The sequence below is a fragment of the Pieris brassicae genome, chromosome 5 (assembly GCF_905147105.1).
Source record: "Pieris brassicae chromosome 5, ilPieBrab1.1, whole genome shotgun sequence".
Taxonomy (NCBI): Eukaryota; Metazoa; Arthropoda; class Insecta; order Lepidoptera; family Pieridae; genus Pieris; species Pieris brassicae.
The window spans coordinates 8,021,876-8,041,774 of record NC_059669.1 but is presented as its reverse complement, the minus strand read 5'-3'; the positions used below and the strand labels follow the sequence as shown (position 1 = coordinate 8,041,774).

The following is a 19,899-nucleotide window of genomic DNA, read 5'->3' as shown; positions in this document are numbered from 1 at the left end:
TTGAAATAAAAACTACAAAGATATTTGACTAAATATGATGTATGACATATTACAAACTAAACAGTAAGTTTTTAGATCCTTGATTTTTGTAAATGCCACTGTATATATATATATATATTATAATAAATATATATTATAAATATTACTACTGTATTTATGTAATAATTATATATTTATAGACTAGGTCTGCCTATTGTCATTGTCCACTGTCAATATTACGATATTGTACTGTATGCTGTATATATGTCTAATGTAATGGTACCCTTCCTAGTCTGTGCTCTGCTATGAGGGCTTGGTTATTTGTTTATGGACTGGATATTAGTTGTTTGCAATTTTGTAGAGTACAGTTTTAAACAAAAAATAAAAATCATTAAGTAAAGATTATTTATTATCTTTTCACATGTAGTTCTTCTTTATTTAATCGTAAATATTTTTTTTTATTTCTATCTACGAAATGGTCCAAATGTGTAAGTATATATGAGTTGCTAAATGTTTCCACAGTTTGGTTTTAAATACAAATTCTTCTTATTTTGAATTTAAATAAATTATATATACCATTTTATGGAGGCTTGGCTTTTCATTTCCAAATTTATTCATCCTTCAAACAACCACTAACATATTAAAACTTGTCCTTGTTTTGTTGTGAATCACAAGGTGTGTAAATACCATTTGAATGACTGTCCTGATGTGTATAATACAATTTAGTTAATAAATTCATTATTTCTTGAATCTATCTATTCTATTAAAAAACCATGAAAATGCGAAGGTTTATTCCATTTGTTTATAGGTCATGTTGTTTTATTTTGAAATGTTTAATACCTGGTTTTTACCATCCTTGCCTAGTTAAAAATAAAAATTATTATGTTTTAGGGGAAGAAGACAACAGAATGGCATCAACAACTATGATTGAGACAGTCACCATCACAAGACCACTCAAGGTAAGTGTGATTAGACTAAAGCAAAAAAGCAGTAAAAAAAGAAATATTAATACTCATCTGTGTGTTGTGAAATGTTAATCAATTCAATAAATTTACATATCAATTAAGAAGTCTGATTGTTGAAGTGCTGTAACCCTTGTTGGGGTCACAGAGTTCAGAGAATCCAGTACCTGCTACCCAATCATTATTATGCTGGAAATATCACGGCATTATATACCATGTTCATTGTCTACTATTGGTTAAGCTGTGTTGGCGGCTTTGTATTTGAAAGATTTATTTGAAATTTAATGAGGCAAACAATAATGAAGTCATAATGTTTTCTGCAGAGAGACTCTAATTATAATAAAGATATAACTTATACTAAGTGGTTATAAAAGTCCTAGAACTGAGATAGATATTATAAAGATATTTTAACAGATTTCTCAACTACTATTCTGTCAATTACTATGAAATTGATTAGGATGTAATAAAGTTATTGCATATCATATTTATAAGTATTGGAAAAGTTGTTTGTCACATAGGAATATGTATGGGAACCAGTTATTTTCAATGTCAGATGTTGTAGTGGTTGCAACTCCTTAATAATATCTTAGAAAACAAGGCACTGAAAAGAAACATTTATTTTTTTTGTTTTTGACTCAACTTTATATGATTGGGCCATCTTGGCTTTACAAGCATTTCATTACTTATACAGTTATCTCAAATAGCAATTGGTAAGAAGTAACTACATTTAACTTGTGTGTTATTAGTTGACATCATTAAGAATCCTTAGTATGTATGGCTGTGCCTACAAATTATAAACTAATAATTGAATCATTAAAAACTGGTATAGGTTGTAATTGCGTACTTAGCTTGCCTGAAATTTGTTACTGAAGGACCACCTCGATTACAAGCAGTAATGACTTACCTTTCTTCCATTTAATATAAAAATCATAAAACAACAATGTAAATACTATATAACCTCAAGTAAATAAACAAATTCATCATCTTTCCAATAAAAATAAACTAGTTACAGAAATTGGTTAACAAAATAATTAATTTAGAGTGGTTAGGGTATAATAAGTTATTTTCTTATTGATTTACACTATACATTCTAACTTTGATAATTCTGAGCGTAGGTACCAACTACAATAATGGTGAAAGTACAAAAAACTTGTATCGTCTTTAGAAAAAGTGTAACATATAAATTCTCGCAGATAAATTTTATAAATTCCACCTCGATCTAAACTTTACGGGTTTACATAATCGTTACTTAACGACGTTAAATTCTCAAACCAGTTAATTTTTGTTATTGTATATCTCATTACACTAATATTTAATATCCATTTAGATGTCTAACATCTATCCAATTAAGAACGGGTACACTGTGCACGTGAGTCTATAATATTATGTAGGAAAACCTAGAAATGCCTGAAGCCCAGTATTGGATTAGTGGGCAGACATACATTTAGTGAAGTATCGTGTCGGAATGGAAGCACACGGGGGTTTGACGCCTAGTAATCTTTGGCAACCAGGTGAATTGGCACGTCGCATGATGGGAGAGCGGCCGTCTCCGGTACCGCCTACCAGGGAGCTGTGGCCTTCCGCATCTGTACAACAGCCGCTCAGCATTAGCACTTTACACATAGCATATTTGAAAGATGAGGATTTATCTCCGAAAAGAGCATCGACATTACCTCCTCAGCCCTATTCTCCTACAACCATCCCCATAGAACGTGACTACAAACCTGGAATGTGCACTGTTGGAACAAATACCGAGCCTCCTCCTTCGCTCTTTGTTAGAATCAAAAAAATTATAAAAAGAGAAGAGCGCGACACGAATGGTTTTCCACCGCCGATTGAGTTTAGTCCTATTAATAGGGAAAGTTCTTCGGATTACGATGAGTCACCAATAGAGCGCGCGTTAAACGGAATAAAGAAAGTAATTACAGGAGCTAAATACCGTATAGCGCCCCGGTCTGATACGGCTGAAAGCCCAAAAATAGTGTACGACACGTCTAAGCCTGGCGATAGAATGGTTTCTACATTTGGTGCTAGTGAATCTAGAAAGTGGTTTAAGTTACCATCTCGGGCAAGTTACGTTCGGCGGCTTCGGGCCGTTGTTGACTGTTGCCAACGAACACCCCGTCGTCCCCCTCGGCGCAATGTGCAACCGAACACCTTGCAGATCACACAGGTGTGACCACCAAAAGTTGGTGTAGAAATTTATTTATATAGATTAATTGAACTGTTCCAGAGCGCCTAACCGTTTACTAGAACGGGCCAAGCTTTAGTAGCATTTTGGCTAATAAAAGTGTTTTCAGTAATCTGTGTTTTGTTGTCGGGCGGGAGGGTGAGAGTGGCAAGTGATGCAGGGCGGCGAGACGGGACAGTCTCGCGCGAGGCGCTGTGTCGCCCGGTCTCGCCGCCCTAACTGAGACCCGCCCTCCGAGCGTCTAAATACTATATCACTTCCAACACAACAAAAATCCCTCTCTCTATCCTTATTACCTGCTTGTTATTTATGTCAAAGTATTTGCTCTAAAAAGTGCTTTTATTTTTGAAGAAGGTACAGCTTTTTGTCTAAACCTCAAAGTCGGCGCGGCTCCATGCGCAAAATTCTTAAGCCAGATATTATATGATTTAAGTCTACTTTTATTATAACGTAATATATGTTTTGTCCTCAATATAGCACAAGTAGATAGGTCACGCACGGTGTGTATTGACATTTGCGTTATTAAATTCGCTAGATTAAGTTATAACTAGTGTGGCCTATTTTTTTAAACTCGCTACAGCACACATAAAACATAAGAGTGCACTAAAACGTTAAATTGCTGAGGAGTGTTGGAATTATAAATAAAAAAATCACAAACACTTCAAGTGATCAGAAAATAAACATTTTACTTTTGCTTCTAACACAAACATTGATGCAGAATGTTCCATTCCTCAAAACTATAATTGGAAAAGAATTCTGTTTGTTCTGAAGGGATAGCCAGCTTAATTCCTTACAAGAGGAACAGGAATGGTTACAGTTGAATACAAATGTTTTATGTATTTTCTAAACAATGCATCCTGTCATGTATTATGGAAACAATTGAGTTCATTTATTGTTTAGTCGCTAATGTTATTGTTGTTATTTATAATATCAGATTTATTACGATGATAACAAAATATTAGTGAAAAAATAACTATTTAGTCTGACTGTGTATGTGAGTGGCTATTAGGAAACAATTCATTGAATAATTAAATTGAATTTATTTTATAATTACGCCAACCAACGGCATCAAGTCTTGATAAGTAAATTTTGTTTTGTTATATCACATATTTATTATTGTTTCTTAATGTTGTAGAGATCCTAATATTTATGAAAAAAAAACAGTTTAATTTAATTTATTACATACAAAAAAATATAATTTTAATTGTTTACGTAAAACGTATTTTTAAACAAGCTCCGCTTGATGTAGGTATGTGTGTATTTTCTATTAGTATGGAGACAATATTCTGTTGTTTTTGCTAAATTCATATAACGTATAAATTGGAATGGGACTTTAGAGCTTATTAACAGCCGCATAACGATTCTTTTGTATCTTTTTCTATTATATATAAATTTATTTCTGATCGATCTACATAAAAGAATATATATATATAAAGTAAACAGTGTACTTTAATAACCTCATATGGATCTTTGCGTGTATACTCTTCAAAGTATTAAGGAAAAATATCCCTTTGAGCGTTTTCCGTTTTTACAGTCGAGTTCACGTTTTAATAAACCTTTTCAAACGTTTGAACAAATAAACCTGCCTTGAAAATAATAGGATACAGCGAATTCAGAGCGACGTAAATAAAAATATCTGTTTTAAAGTAAGAACAATAGGCAGGTAGTACAATATAGTATCAATAAATTAATAATAGAATATCTACGACTCTATATTAAGAGAATCATTCGTTTTTTAAACTATTCAAATCTTGGTCTGTATACTAGATATAGATATAGATGTTAGATGTCACCGAACACTCTCAGAGGTTGATTATAAAATAAATCATAATAAAATGCTTTTGTATTATGCGTTAACTTTTTAAATTAAAAAAACGAAATAATTTAAATATATACTTTAATATTTTTTGAGACTAACCCGACATCACAGACGAAAATAAAATTATTTTTCATCTCCGAAGATGGAAATGAAAACCATGTATGTGGTTTTGACGATTGCCTTAATCATACAAAAGTAAAATCTCATATGAATATTTGTTTAACTGTTATTGAAAGATCTATGAAATAGATTTTTTTGCTAATATATCCAAGTGTAACCTAGATATGAGTCCTACCTTTCGTTAAGTATTCTTATGTGACGCCAGTAACCTCATTTGGTAACTACCCCCGTATTTGTAATACGCATTTGTTCCGTCACTCCCTGACCTAATTCGAGAAGTCATGCTGAAGTTCTGCTTGTTGATGCCGGTAGCAGTACCCTAGTTTATTGGTACAATTTGCACTGAAATTCTTGATATTCTGAATGCTGATAAACGCTTGGTTTCCCATTTTTAGTAATATCTACCTACTTAGGAATTGGGTCATCTGATTTCAATGAGATGGCCTATTTTGAAAGTTGCAGCGAAAAAAATATTTTTTTATTTTGTCTTTAAAATTTTTGGCAAACAAATATAAAAAGAAGTAAGAAAAGTCAAGTCTTTAAACTTTCCTCATTCCAAATGTGATATACTCGTCATAGAATATAATAATAAGTATTTGCCTTATTAAGATACAATATGCGTTAACTTAATGCGAAACAGTTTATAGCAGTTTAATACTCCAATCACCATATATTTTTCATCAATATTTGTTCAAATTGTTATTATTCCTTTAGTTTTGATAAAATAAATTTTGGTCTAATAGACTTGCATTTAGCATTAAAGGTAATCGATAGTTGCTTGTCATTTTATAATCCGGTATAAGAAGAACCATCTCTCGATTCTGTGTCTAGTGAAACGTCACTTAAGTGTAGAACAGTGAAGGCATGCACTAGTGTGCGGCGGGTAGTGGTAGTGTGTGAGTACGCGCATGCAAGGGCGCGCGGGCGCCGGCCCCGTGGGGCTCCGTACGCAGCCGCGCGCCCTGCCGCCTGTGTTACCTCCACCGCCCCAGTTCGCATCTGACCAAGACGAAATGCCAGCCAACCAGATCGCACAGGTATTTTCCGAACAAAGAATCTTTTTCAAACTCATGTTTATAAGGTACTCGTGAAGCAGGCTACAGATTGTTTTTGTCACGAATCATTTTGTAAATTCCGTATACGCCACCACCACCTAAACAGATCAATGGCTATCAAATCCAACGTCACTAAGCAAGTAATTATAGTGAGGCATAAATTATTTATATGATAGTGATATTTCCTTTAGAGCCCCCATAGTGACTCACTACGTATGATTTAAATTCAATGTTATTGAAATACGGAATTCATTTAACACCTCGTGACTGAATCCTACCCTAAATAAATAACTTGGTATTGAGTATGCCCGTAACGTAACTGGAATAACGGAATGTTACTTTATTGAAGAGTTGTGAATTCTTTCTAGTTCTATGTAGGCCATAGAGCGCAAAACAACTTAGTAGAACAAATACAACGTACCGTAAAAGGACAAAAGGAACTGGAATGAATGCGTTTGCTGACTTTGATATTGCGACGTTAGTTCAAGTTGACTTGTTTCCCTTGAAACATACATTATATACCTATTCTAATGGCTGCACGTATGAGTTATTAAGTAGGACTCAGAATGTGACGTCATTAAAGTTTTGTACATTGCTCATATAATGAATTTATAATACCTAGATCCTACATATATTACACATTACATTATTTGACGATGATTTATGATTGATTTACTAATTGGAGATAGCGCTTTGATAAACAATATCTTTTGATATTATCGCTAAGTATCAGAAAGGGAGGGACTATTGATATCATAAAAACATTTGACATTTGAATAAAGATATTCTATGTAAGTATTTCTATTCAAAGCCAAATACATTTCTTGGCTGTGAAAAAGATCTAAACACATTTTAATTTGTAACTTGAATGAACTGCAATTGAATAAAGCGGAATAATTCACGTGCACGTGGCCCGAAATTATCAAATCATTACAATTTTATGAATAGCAGGGCTTTTATTAACATTTCCGGTACTTAAACAGGGTCAATATTGATTAGGTTCTAATGCTTTTAAAAATTAGTTGATATCACGCACATTCGAAAAAAGTTATTGTAATCTGTACTCCTATGCGTAATTCTCATTAATATACGCCATAACCAATACGCCTTAGGGCCCTTCAAGCGAACAATCCAATTCTTCAAAGGCCGGCAACGCACTCGCGGACCCTCCGGAGAGTGTCCATGGGCGGCGGTTGCCCGATTCCCCCTGTTCTATGAACAAAAATGTCAATATTTATTTGTGAGAACAGTCGTTTTTACAATTGCGAATAAATAAAATTATATTATAGTAAAATTAATAAGAACGGTTGTCAAATGAATGAACACATTTTTATTTTTATTTATTTATCAAGGAATAAAAAGTCTTGATTTATTTAACATAAGCTACTGTCTGTATTAGCTTTGCGTGGTTCACGTGCGACATCGATTTTGTCTGCAAAGTGCAAGGAAAATATAAAAGCGTCAGAGATTTGTAGGCAAGGGACGCGGTGGTTGCGACGCGACGAAACTTAGGGGTGCAATTTCTATTGCCAGCCCCGTGTTGGTCTTAACAGCTGATGGTCCGGTCGCGTGGGGTCGTATTCCGATCGATCCAACACCCCGCTACTCCTCGAGACACTTTCGCGTTTTTCTTTATAATTCCTAGTTCCACTTTCGAGGGCTTGATGGATCACGAGGTGCGCAACGCGAGCGTGCGTGCTTTGTTTTGATGTCCTTTATGTACAGCAAGAACTTTTAGTCCTTTTCACGTATGTAGTTTTGTACTTAATGAGGGTACGGCATAGGGCATAAACAATAGGGCATACTGTATGTATTCGTACATGGTTACTGTTTTGTGAATTTTTAAACATCACTATAATCAGCCAACAATTGTATTGAACAAGGAAGAGTTAAAGCATTTGTATTATGTGTTTGTTGAATAAATCAAAGTTACATATCGTAGATGAGATCTTTAATGGATAAGCCCTAAATACGACGATATTTATGCAAAGGCATGTAAAGTGATGTTATCCCGGAATAATAGCTCCATTGATAGTTGCATGCAAATGAGTTATGACAGTCGGCTTATCTCAATTCTATGTGAAGATAATCTTAAGACATAATGATCGTAGTCTAAGGTTTTTAAGTTTAATATATTCTACATAGCAAAAGTTACGCACTTACGTACTTAAGTACTTATACGACCCGATTTGTAAAACCAAGAAAAGGCCAGTCGTATCATACCTCTAGTACAATTTTCTCTATTAAATTGTTTCTATGTTGTAATGAAAAAAAAATAGATGAATGTAAATTATTACATGTTATGAACAATCCTTGGTGAGCCTTGTTAAATTGAATTTTGTACTTTTCAGGTAATCGCCTTAATATGCGGCCTGCTGGTGATTATACTGATGGTGTTGGGCCTCGCATCAGCAGACTGGCTGATGGCTGCAGGCTGGCGGCAGGGCCTGTTCATGCACTGCATAGATCCAGAGTCGCCGACGCCTTTGCCTTTCGACATCACTGCTCAGCCAGGGTGCTACGCCGCGAGGCCCGCCCCATACATTAAGTAAGTATATTTACTAGTTCTTGATATACTTTATTTCATTCCAGAGCTTATAATAACATTAAGTAAAATTGGAAGTTAAATGTTTCTCAATTTAGACTTCAGGTAATATTTATTTATTTATTCATTTATTAACACACACAGAAATATAAGAAAATTGACATAATTAAATGAAAAAGGAGGGCAACTGGGGACCTTATCGCTTTCGAGCGATAGCTTTCCATGCAATATAAAATCTGTAATATAAAAAAAAAAATTATAATGGATCTTAAGTATATCCTAATCTGTATTTATAAAAGACATGAAATTGATGTTTTAAGTAAATTTCTAAACACAAACTCTAATCTGACACATTAGTTTGTGTTAAATTTCCTTTCTCACTTGGCTCTATAAACATTAGACCATACCGTTTCATTATAGTTAACAATGTAATACTCGACACCAAACTTCGATCAAGTGGTCAATACAAAATCGTTCCGGCAGTTGCGTATTGCAAGCTACATGCGCCTTTATAGGTAACATAGCGGCGAGTTTGAAGAGCTATTCAGCCCCGATAGTTTGTTTGGACTACTTGACCGAATTACTGCAATACTGCAGTTTTATACCAAGCAGGATTTGAATCGATCAAAATATGATGAAAATATATTTGATATAGGTCTAAGAGAAAACAATATTGTATTACGACCGACGCTTCGTAAATGCGATGGCATGTCTATAGCCTATTTGTTCGTAAAATGACAACTGTGATTAAACAGCAATCGATCTGTTGGGTCAAGGACAACGGCTCACACTGTTTTTGAGAATACAAAAACATTTTTAATTAGAAAGTTTACTGAATTCTTTGCTTTTACGTTTTACAAACGGAAACTCAAAGTTTTGAATCATTTTGTAAAGGCCTTTAAAGAATCCGTTCTTTAAAGAATTTTACAAAGTGCTTTTAATTTTTTTTACCCATCAGCAATTAGTCTTATCGCTGTTATTAGATTTTATGACATGATTTTGAGGCAATTAGGGAATGCTAATTTAATTTTTTTAATTTGTTTTTTTTCCTTAACTCGCAAACTATCAAGCTCCGCTATCGCAGCCGAAACACGCAGTCCACCGTCTCTAAGAGGCCCGAATCTAGGGGTTGACGTGTTGCTGAAGTCTTCTTTTGTATGGGTTAATTGATATTTCAATTTCTTCAATTCAGTGGTAATTCCCAAATATTTACACCGCTCATAATCCGCTGTAGGATTTCAATATTAGATCGGCTTGCCAACCCTTGATAATGAGAAGTTTATTCGCCAGACTAAGTGCAGCTTTTCTAGTTAATAGCCAGTTCATGTTACGAAGCTTATTATTAGCATGCTCTTTCTTTTTATATGGTCTTGCCATGTTAAGCGTTTCTCCAGATGCATGCCCAAGTCTCTGGTTGTAGTCTGTTTTGACAAGGCAGTTCCTTCCAGAGTCACCGGTGGGCACTTACCGCTTCTTAAGGTCAACGTGAACTGATTTCGCCCGGCCTGCACTTTAAGTCCAAGCATTCCTGTAGTTTTGCGGATGCTTCTTTTGGATCTTTATTACAGGAAAGGATTGTAGTGTTGTAGTGTAGATCTGCATTACTTGCAATCACAACATCGTCCGTAACAGGTGTGTCGGCTGTAAAGATTAAATAAAGGAAAGGACCCAGCACAAGGGTATGCGTAGATTAATATTAGGTCCTTACATATGAAATTGGCATTTTGTATGGGAGGAACAAAAAGTCGAATATTTTTAAATATAATATATTTAATTAATCAAAGTATGAACCATTGTTTTCTATGCACTTTTGCCATCTCATTGATCCCTTTACTAAAAAAAACAGTCAGACGGGAATCAATAAAATCTGTGAAGGCGATTTGGACTGCCCCATCAGAGTTAAATTTTTTCCCTTGCAAGAAGTTGTCCAAATTTCGAAAAAATTGTAACCTGTTGGAGCTAGGTCCGGGGAGTACGGAGGATGTCTTAGACATTCCAATTGAAGCTCTTCTAATGTGGTAGCCGTCTGTTGTGCAGTGTGTGGTCTAGCGTTGTCGTGAAGTAGCAGTGGCGTGGAGCGATTGACCAGCCTAGGTTGTTTAGCCGCTAGCTTTTCCATCATGGTTTGCAATTGCTGACAATAGACATCAGCCGTAATAGTCTGGCCAGATTTGAGGAAACTGCAATGAACAATACCGGCACTAGTCCACCAAACGCTTACAAGTAACATTTTTGGGGTTAATTTTCGCTTGGGGCAGGATTTGGCTGGCTGGCCAGGATCCAACCATTGCGCCGAGCGCTTCCGATTATTGTAAAGAATCCATTTTTCATCACAGGTAATTATTCGGTTTAAAATACCTTCATTATTGTGCCGGTTCAGTAATGTATCGCAGCAGTCGACGCGCGTTTGCCGGTTTGCTTTAGTCAATTCGTGAGGTACCCACCTTTCAAGCTTTTTAATCTTCCCAATTTGCTTCAAGTGAATTAAAACAGTTTTATCACTAACACCGCAGCCTGCAGCTAACTCGGACGTGGTTTGCGATGGATCCGCTTCCACAATAGCCTTCAATACTTCATTATCATCTTGGGTCTCAGGCCGTCCACGGGGCTTGTTCTGCAGTTCGAAATTTCCAGAACGAAAACGTTGGAACCAAAAACGAACTGTGTTTTCTTTTGCAACATGACCGCCATACACATCATTCACCCTTCGAGTCGTTTCTGCAGCACTAGTGCCACGGCGGAACTCGTACTCGTAAATAATGTGATACTTTAAGTTTTCCATTTTGTAAAATGAGTGACGCAAACAGAAAAAAACAGAAGAAAAAACAAATGAATGACGGTCATCGAAGCACAAATACATGAGTAAATAGCTGTACAAATTTGAATTTGAAATTCCTAACCAAAAGAGGAGGTATTTGAGGTCAAAGTGGTCAGTACGACAAAACGCCAATTTCATATGTAAGGACCTAATATTATCTTCAATGTATTATCGAAAGGTTTCCCTGTCAGTTTTACGGTTGTATAATGTCACTTCTTTGTAAATAACTGTTGTGCTTAGTGTACAGATTACTGGTGTATGGTATTAGGTGCCATCTAGACACGATTGGAGTTTAGTGTAGAGCCCATACATCCCTTAGTGATGAAAAAGTCGATAAGATCGGTATGTAGGTGGACAGTACACTGCAGCTACATGAGTGATCCTTAACAGTCATCTATAGCTATTATAGCGGTTTGTACGTTTGAATGGTGGCAGGATCTGATGTGTTCCTTTATTATCACAGCTGCCCCAGCAACAGATGATCCATCTGGATGATTAGCATAGTATACATTGTACATAGTATCCTTTAATTTTTATTACTCTTTACGTGGTATCTGCTGCACACTCCCTCGAAAGGGGTGAGCTTTGGCCCGTTCGGGGCATATGCCCCCTTCGGGTGGTGTAGTTTTTCGCGCCCTGCTGATACAGGAAGGTACTGGGGCGGGCATATAGCCCTTGATGGGGACTGCAGCGCGCGGGGAGACGCAGTCTACTCGCTGGCGCGCAGACGATGGGGTTTTATTTCTCTTTGATCGATCGTATGCCTTATAAACTTGGCAACCTTTATAATTAGCTGGTGTGTTTTTATCCTTTTTTGGGCAATGTGTAGTTTTATGACCTTGGGCGCATTTAACGCATCTGTAAGGACGCATACATTTATTTTTAGTGTGATCATATTGTTGGGTCTTCAATTGTGACTAGTGTGGTAAATATATTGTATATATTTTTATTTTATGGTTATTGATACTGGGTTCTACGTTTACAAAGAACATATTTAAGGGATTCTTATTGTTTCTTGAAATGGCATTAACAATTTCAGAGCGTACCCCGTTTCCCGTTTTTTAAATTTCTTCTATTATAGCTGATGGTATAACGCAGGTTTTGTAAAATAATCCTGTAGCATTAATTCGGCTTCTGTGTAGATGTGTGACCAATAAGACCATTGCTGCGGATAAGTTCTATCAAATTTTTATGTTTCAGTTGACTTCGCCATAACTCTTGGCTGATCTCCATTAATTAGTTTATTTGAGTAGCTTTCTTGTCTTATTAGATTAGATCTGTTAATTAAGATATGTATCTCTTCCATCCCATATAAAATTACAGGCGGTGGTTTGAAATTTTACTTTTCACTTAGATCTACAGGTAGTAAATTATATTCGTTTGAAGTACTAATTGGTAGTGATTTTTGGTTAAGCGATTTTTGACCAGGAGGGGGGAGGGGGGACTTTGTGGGTATCATCATTTTGTTGTTGGGACAGTCATAAAAGATAAATTCTACGAGGCTGTAGCCTTTAAACTTTCTACTGAAGACGATCTTGAAACTCTACAAGTTACACGGGTCACTGAATGAGTCACGCGTTATACCAGTTTCTTACACGTGCACCGTTACTTTTACTCACAAATCTCACAATTTAGTGTTGTTCCTTGATTTTGTATTGAGCACTGCAGAAATTAAACTCGAAACATCACTTGGATAAAGCGCTGTGATTTTGAGAATAACCCACTAATGCTTTTACAATATTTCTGCGCGAAAAAACAGTTACACTATATTTTTATCTCGTGATGTTACCATTTTTAAAATTCAAACAATAATACAATTTTTATGTCCCCAATACGAGATGTTTCACGGTCTTCCCGCAACTTTCTTATTCAAAATGCTCACAATAAACAAGAGATCCAGGATATAATAAATAAAAAAGGTAGGAATCTCTTAAAACACGACTAGACTTGGCAGCGAGCTCCGCTGTCGAGTGGTGTACTTGTCAAATTAAATTAAAAGCGATTCATAATTTCTGTTTGTCAGTTTGCAGTGGGCACTTAGCAATTTGCGAAATGAATAGCGCTTACTACCGTCTCAATGTTTTTATACGAGCAAGGAATTTTAAGCTTTCAAGTCCTTTAATAAAACTATGTTTTATATAAGTAACAGATCTAATTTGTCATAACATATACGATTAGTTTAAGTTTTTACATTGCTGTTGTCTGAATTAAAACTTGTGGCCCACAAAGTGTCGATGAGAATAGGAATAAATTAATTTTTAAATTAACTGATTAAAATTTTTGTGTTTAGTATAGTTAATTTTTAATCTTTTGTGAGCTGATTATAGTTTCTGTCACAACAATTTAACAATAAAAAATATTGTACAAATATGATTAAATATAGAGCAAGGTCACCGAGCATGTCTCGGTTAGCGAAGCTGTGTTCAGTTGGCGAGATAATGATATGCAAAGTGCGGACATCTGCGACAAACGGCGAGGTAAACATTGGCGGTTTTAATTACAACTTATAAAAGATTCTTTGTCTATGAACTGTTATACCAGCAGTTTTTGTTGCATATAGTTGAACGGATTTTAATTTTCAACCTCTTGTATATTGTTGATTTATGAATAATTCTTTCAAAGTATTTTTTTTTATACTGCCATTTCGTAGGTTTTGACTTCGTTTAATATTGTTACCTCACATTTTTGGACAAAAACATTTCTAATGCACTTCATTGGCTATCTAGAAAATTAACGATATTTAAATTACGGTTAATGTTTGTATAAAGCTGATTACTTATAAGACCCAAATTTCTAGGCCTAAAACGAATGGCCTATCTATGAAACATGCAAAAATCCGTGACCCATACATAAAAGGTCGTAGCGCCGGTTGATATTGTTATTGTAATGCATAATTTTGTGTGTTTCAGAGCGGCAGCCGGCTTGTGCGTAGCAACGCTGGCGGCGGACGTTTGCGGAGCCCTACTTACAGGGCTAGGGCTACGGTCAGCGGATCACCGTACAAAGTTCCGATACTATCGGTTCGCCGTTCTTGCCATGTCGCTTGCACGTTAGTATATCTGTATATGTTCTTTTTAATTATATAAAACAAGTTATTGTCAATATTTGGACACCCTATATTTACCAAGATAATGTAATCACTAGACACTACAACTGTTGCGTTTAACACTTTCACACTTAGCTTTCACGATATTCCCGCTATTGTCTCTAGTTAATTGCTATGTGTCGTCGTGAAGTAATATAAAAACAAAATGCTTGCTTTTCCACTTTACATTATCTCTTATCTAAACATCTTGTAACAGATATTAAAACTATGTTGTGTTTAAGTAATAAGTTTCTAAAAAAAAATAAGCATTTTTCTTTTAGTACTTCTGAAGTCGCGAGATCTTCTAATGCATTGAAGAGACACATTTCTGATTAATTTGTCATGTTTCTTTATGGAAGAGCACTTATTTCTCGAAATAATTATAGTTTCTCTGAGATCTGTACTTAAAACCTTCGGGCTTTACACTATAAAATGATGGCTATAGCCTCCATAATGCTTGATTTTTGGCAAAAGTAAAATAAAAATATTTTCTTTTAATTTCAGTAATGTGCATCTTAATAGCGCTGGTGATATACCCGGTCTGTTTTGCCGCCGAATTGAATTTAGGTAAGTTTATTCTCATATAAAATTAATTATTAACTTATAACTATTTAAAGGTTGATAATACTGATGAATTCAGTTTATTAAAAATATATATATAAATCTAAATAATAAGTATAATAATTTTAATTTGCACCAGCTCCCCACTGAAATATTTCCAAACCAATTCCCATGTCCAATTCCAATTCAATAGACATGTTTACGGTTTGAATGTTGGTGAGTAACTAAGAATATGATTACGTATAGATAATCCATGAGCCTTACTTATTAGTCACGGTCAACAACAGTCAACACGTGCAAGTAATCCCAGTTTGTAAACAAAAGAACGAATGTCTTAGCAAGTTCGTATGTCTGATGTCGACAATCGAGTTTATTGCGGGCTGGGATAATAAAGCGACAAAAGAACGTGTATGTACGAGCTGCGCAGTTTTTACTAATTTTAGCAACTTAAAAAGTACTTTATTACTAATTTGTTGTCGTTATTGAGATTGGATGTAATGATATGTAGAGTACACTCTACAAATTGTATGGAAGGCTAAACCAACCAAAGCCAATTGATTTCGACGTTAAAGAGATGTTACACTATACTTATATGCGTGTTTGCGTCTGTGTGTAAGAGATTATGTATGTATTTACTTAAATTAACTCATATAAAATCTATGTTGCAATATTAAATAATGTCTTTTACAGGCAACAGATTGGTGTGGGAATTCGGCTGGGCATACGGCGTGGGTTGGGGCGCCGCCATTTTCCTTTTCGGCGCAGTCGTGTTGCTGCTCTGTGACAAGGAGAGTGAGGAGCTGTACTACAAGGAACGGAAAGTGAGTCAGCCATTAAACTATCACTGAGCATGCATGAGATATTTTGTACATATTTATTTAAATAAATTATTGTTTTTATATGGATTTTTATTTTGTTATTTTCCTTTTAGATATTTCCATGTGTGTAAATAAAATATTTATTTGTGTTGAATTTTATAATTAGTTATTTTACACCTGTATTAAACGTATGGAAGAATTTTCAAAAATCAATCTCATGAACTCATGTTAGCTGTTCATTGTTTCACGTAGTTATAGTAGTTTTGGAATAGAAATAGGACTTTTTTTTAATTTTCTGTGTGTGTATCAGCATCCGCGGCTGAGTATAATGCAGTTGGCGTATAACCCCTTCTGGTTTCATATGGCTTCATACATACTGGGTACGCTTGCAAAGCGGTAATCGATGATAATGTTTGAGGGTTGGTAGGCAGAGAGAATAGAATGTTCTATGTGCGTTAAAAATATTTATTACATTAAGTGCATACGACTTTCAGTATGGACTGTACTCTATATTTTGCATTTTTATATATGACCAATGCCCCGCAATTGTTCATTTGTTTTCACTAAAGTCGATACCTAAACTCAAGTCCAAAGTTTATAGCGACACTTTTAAGTTTCAAAAAGTTATTAAACGTGTAGTAAATTCATGTCAGTTATAATTCTGTTTGTTTAAGTACATGAGGCATATTTTGTATATTCGTGTTCATATATTAGGGTCTTTCTCCACAAACAACCTCAAAGAACCATCCAGCTGAATGATATTTGGGAATAAAGTTGGACTAGTCTGAAATAGCACAGGGGTTTATATCGTAAAAATATAAGTTCCAAGTGACAAAACCTATACTTGCCAAAAAGTTCAAGCTTTTAAAGTAGTTATTCCGTGTATTCAGTATACATTGTTTCCGTAAACGTCAGTGACTTTTATAGTTTCTTATCTTTTTTCTTGTCTAAATATAAAAAAAAACAATCATGAAAAATAATAAAGCATTTTCCCGTTATACGTTTACGCTTAGTATCCGGTAAAACGTTTCATGTTTTGTTAGAATGCTGACAATAGCTACAGTGAACGAAAAATAATTTGCAGGTCGTGAGCGGTGAAGCGAGCGCGCGCCCCTAGGGCCGTGGGCGCCTGCCCGACCTCGTGCCGTGAGGCCGCTAGTGCACGCACACACGCACACACACACACGCACACCGCACTAACGCACGCACAAGAGTGGACCACTCGCGACCAACCCCACGTTTATTACGTGTAGGCTGGCGCTACCTTGACATCTTAGTGAGTATATTGGGTTTATAATTTATTTGGTATTCTTTGTAAAATTTAATATTCGTGGCGGAAACTAGATCTTAAAATGTTTTGTTTCCGCCTTTTTTTTGTAATTAAGTTTTTTATTCTGGGTTTATGCTACTCGAACAGAACGGTCCACAGCCCTAATGGCGTGTCAGGGAGACTTGACAAGAATTTAAGAACACATTAAGAATGGTTCCATTCCCATCTGTTCGAATCGCACGTAAATATTGTTTTAATCATTATTTATGTTTTTTATATTCAAATTAAGTGATGTGGTCCAATTGTTGTTAGTAAGTTTCAAGAAATGGTCATTTTATATCGACACAATTACTTGAAATTTGTTAAAATACCGTAACATGAGTTGCGTGTTACGTGCGGTGGTGTAAAAAAATATATCTGCACGTTGGAAAATTGACTTCGTCATAAGGAACGACTTTGTTTAATCATTGGATTATGTAAGTGCACAGTATGGCGCATCAGTTTGCCAACGTGACGGTAATGGCATAAGGTCTGCTGCGATAACGCACGGATACTGTACGACTCGCATTTTGTTATTTTACACCTTTCTATTGCTTTACGGAGCAGTTTGTGATTATATTGTACAAACAATACACTTTTCGTTTTACGTATGATTTTGAAGACGTTTACGAATGAGTTTTTTTTGTTATTAGTTTGTAAGTTATTTTAATTTATTTAAGCTTTAACTTGGATATGTTTGAGTATTAGATTTTTTCCACCGAAGGCGCTTTTTCGCCCGTTCGAATGTAGAATCTCGTTTAGGCGGAGTCGTTTGGATGTAACCTCTAAATTGTTAGCTCGTCGCTCGTCAAAATTACCTAGATCACATGAGATCGCCTCTCGGCCGTATTGCGTTGATGTTAATTTTAAGGTTTATTTAGGGCACGTTCGGCGCGAAGGCGTCGGTCGGCGATCGGTGGTCCCCGGGTATTGTCCGGTCCAAAGAGCGTCGATATTATTTATTCGCTTTAACTTATCGGTTGGTCCTTAGCGGGTTGTAAATAGATGTGTGGTAGACCGGTCGGTGGCGTGTAGTGCGGCGGCAGCGCGGCGGCGGGCAGGCGGCGGGCGGCGCCGGTCGCTCGCACCTCTCTCTCTGTCTCCTTTCTTCTCTTCTCCAGCTCTCGGCGGCTCTTCTCTCTCTTCGTAGGATGAGAGCGGCCGGACCTGCGTTTTGTACTACGAACTTGTATTCTAGAGCACAATTAGTGTAACGAGTGTACTTGAGTGAATCTCAGCGACGTGAAGTCTGCTTCTCGTTCGCGATCGTCGCGAATCTGTTTAACGGGCTATGAATACTGATATAATGGAATTAATTGTGTCGAAGTTACCTTCGCTAGGGTATACTAAATGTATTTAATTATTTATTGTCACGTGTACCGATCGATTCGGTCCCGTTCGGCCTCGGTGATACTGTCGGGAATCTCGTTTACGTTAAGAAATGATATCCTTTTTGGAATTGAAAATTATTTCACGAGATATTTTCTTAATGTTTATAATAATAGTTGTCTATGAATTATAATTGTATCGCTAGGACAGCTGTAGGTTAATGTTAATGATTCTAACTTCTAAGGCAACTAATTAAGTATTCTAACGTAGGATCTACATTTTGCGTTTGAATTGCAATTGCGATATATATTCGTATTGAAATATTTTATTCCTATTTAAAATATATTTTCCTTCATAAAGTACAATGAATTACGTACACTGTACATATTCAGTAATGAGGTTCTATAATGATGTATAACTTCACACGTAAAATGTGGATCTTTTTCACTAAAATAGTGTTTATAGTTCTGTAGGAAAGATGGTATTTTTTGTAATCTGTAATCGTTTATCTTTAAACACTATTTCGAAATCAATTATTTATTGGTTAATCTTTAATTGGTTTGTGATATGTTAGGATTTAGTAATATAATATTAACTTTACTAATTATACTGCATTTAACAAGAAATCTGTTTAAAAATGCACTGCCATTGAAATTGAAAGAAAATGTCAATGAAAAACATTTCAAAGATATTCTTAATTGTAACCTTTTAGCAACGACGTTTTGATGAAGTTTTCTTTCTTGCAAATAAGGTATTATAATAAAAACTTTTACTAAGTGTTTTATCGAATCGTGACTTGCATCTGATAACCATCGATTTTCTGACTGTTTTAATCGATGTTACAATACAGACTATGTGATTTAAATATTGTATCTACTTAAGTGTACATTTTCATAGATAATCTAGCTACTTGTTTTTGTGCAACGTTAATGTGCTTGGGCAATATGCATTCGTCTGCGCTAGTCAATATTAACCAGGAATGAGGCTTATTGCATTAAAATTCTAATAAACAGTATTTTGACTTATTAAAATGTCAATTAACGTTCAGTTATTTCGTAGTATTAAAGCAGCTGCAATTGCCTAAGTAATTAACAAATCGATTCCTTTAGCCAAATGATGAGTCATATCAATGAGATTGAATAAAGTAATAAATATAGTGAAAGCGTTGTTTTATTTCATTTGACTCCCGATACAAATGATGAATAAAATAAGTACATCTTGCCGAATATGGTGTTATTTTATATAACAGGCTTAAAAGTGTGAAGTGATACCCTGCTCATGGACAGTCAGATTGTCAGAGAGGTCGCA

General features: G+C 35.4%; 1 protein-coding gene across 3 annotated transcripts; it reads left to right on the top strand.

Annotated features, from left to right (window-relative positions):
* Positions 1-276: 276 nt before the first annotated feature.
* On the top strand, positions 277-19,753 carry LOC123709804 (transmembrane protein 47). 3 transcript variants are annotated; one of them, XM_045661364.1, is made up of 7 exons: positions 277-467; positions 871-938; positions 8,478-8,674; positions 14,399-14,538; positions 15,079-15,141; positions 15,826-15,956; positions 17,038-19,753. In XM_045661364.1, exons 1-7 carry the CDS (start codon positions 455-457, stop codon positions 17,068-17,070), a joined length of 645 nt encoding a protein of 214 aa, XP_045517320.1. In that variant the 5' UTR covers positions 277-454; the 3' UTR covers positions 17,071-19,753. The 3 variants fall into 3 exon arrangements, with proteins under 3 accessions (XP_045517320.1, XP_045517318.1, XP_045517319.1); XM_045661362.1 differs by lacking the exons at positions 277-467; positions 871-938 and adding an exon at positions 2,406-3,114; XM_045661363.1 differs by lacking the exons at positions 277-467; positions 871-938 and adding an exon at positions 5,806-6,108.
* Positions 19,754-19,899: the final 146 nt, after the last annotated feature.

Coding starts and splice junctions, on each gene's coding strand:
- LOC123709804 (XM_045661362.1), top strand. CDS start 2,407: ATGGAAGCACACGGGGGTTTGACGCCTAGTAATCTTTGGCAACCAGGT. Junction 8,675..14,398: donor AGGCCCGCCCCATACATTAA/GTAAGTATATTT, acceptor TGTGTGTTTCAG/AGCGGCAGCCGGCTTGTGCG. Junction 14,539..15,078: donor TCTTGCCATGTCGCTTGCAC/GTTAGTATATCT, acceptor TTTTAATTTCAG/TAATGTGCATCTTAATAGCG.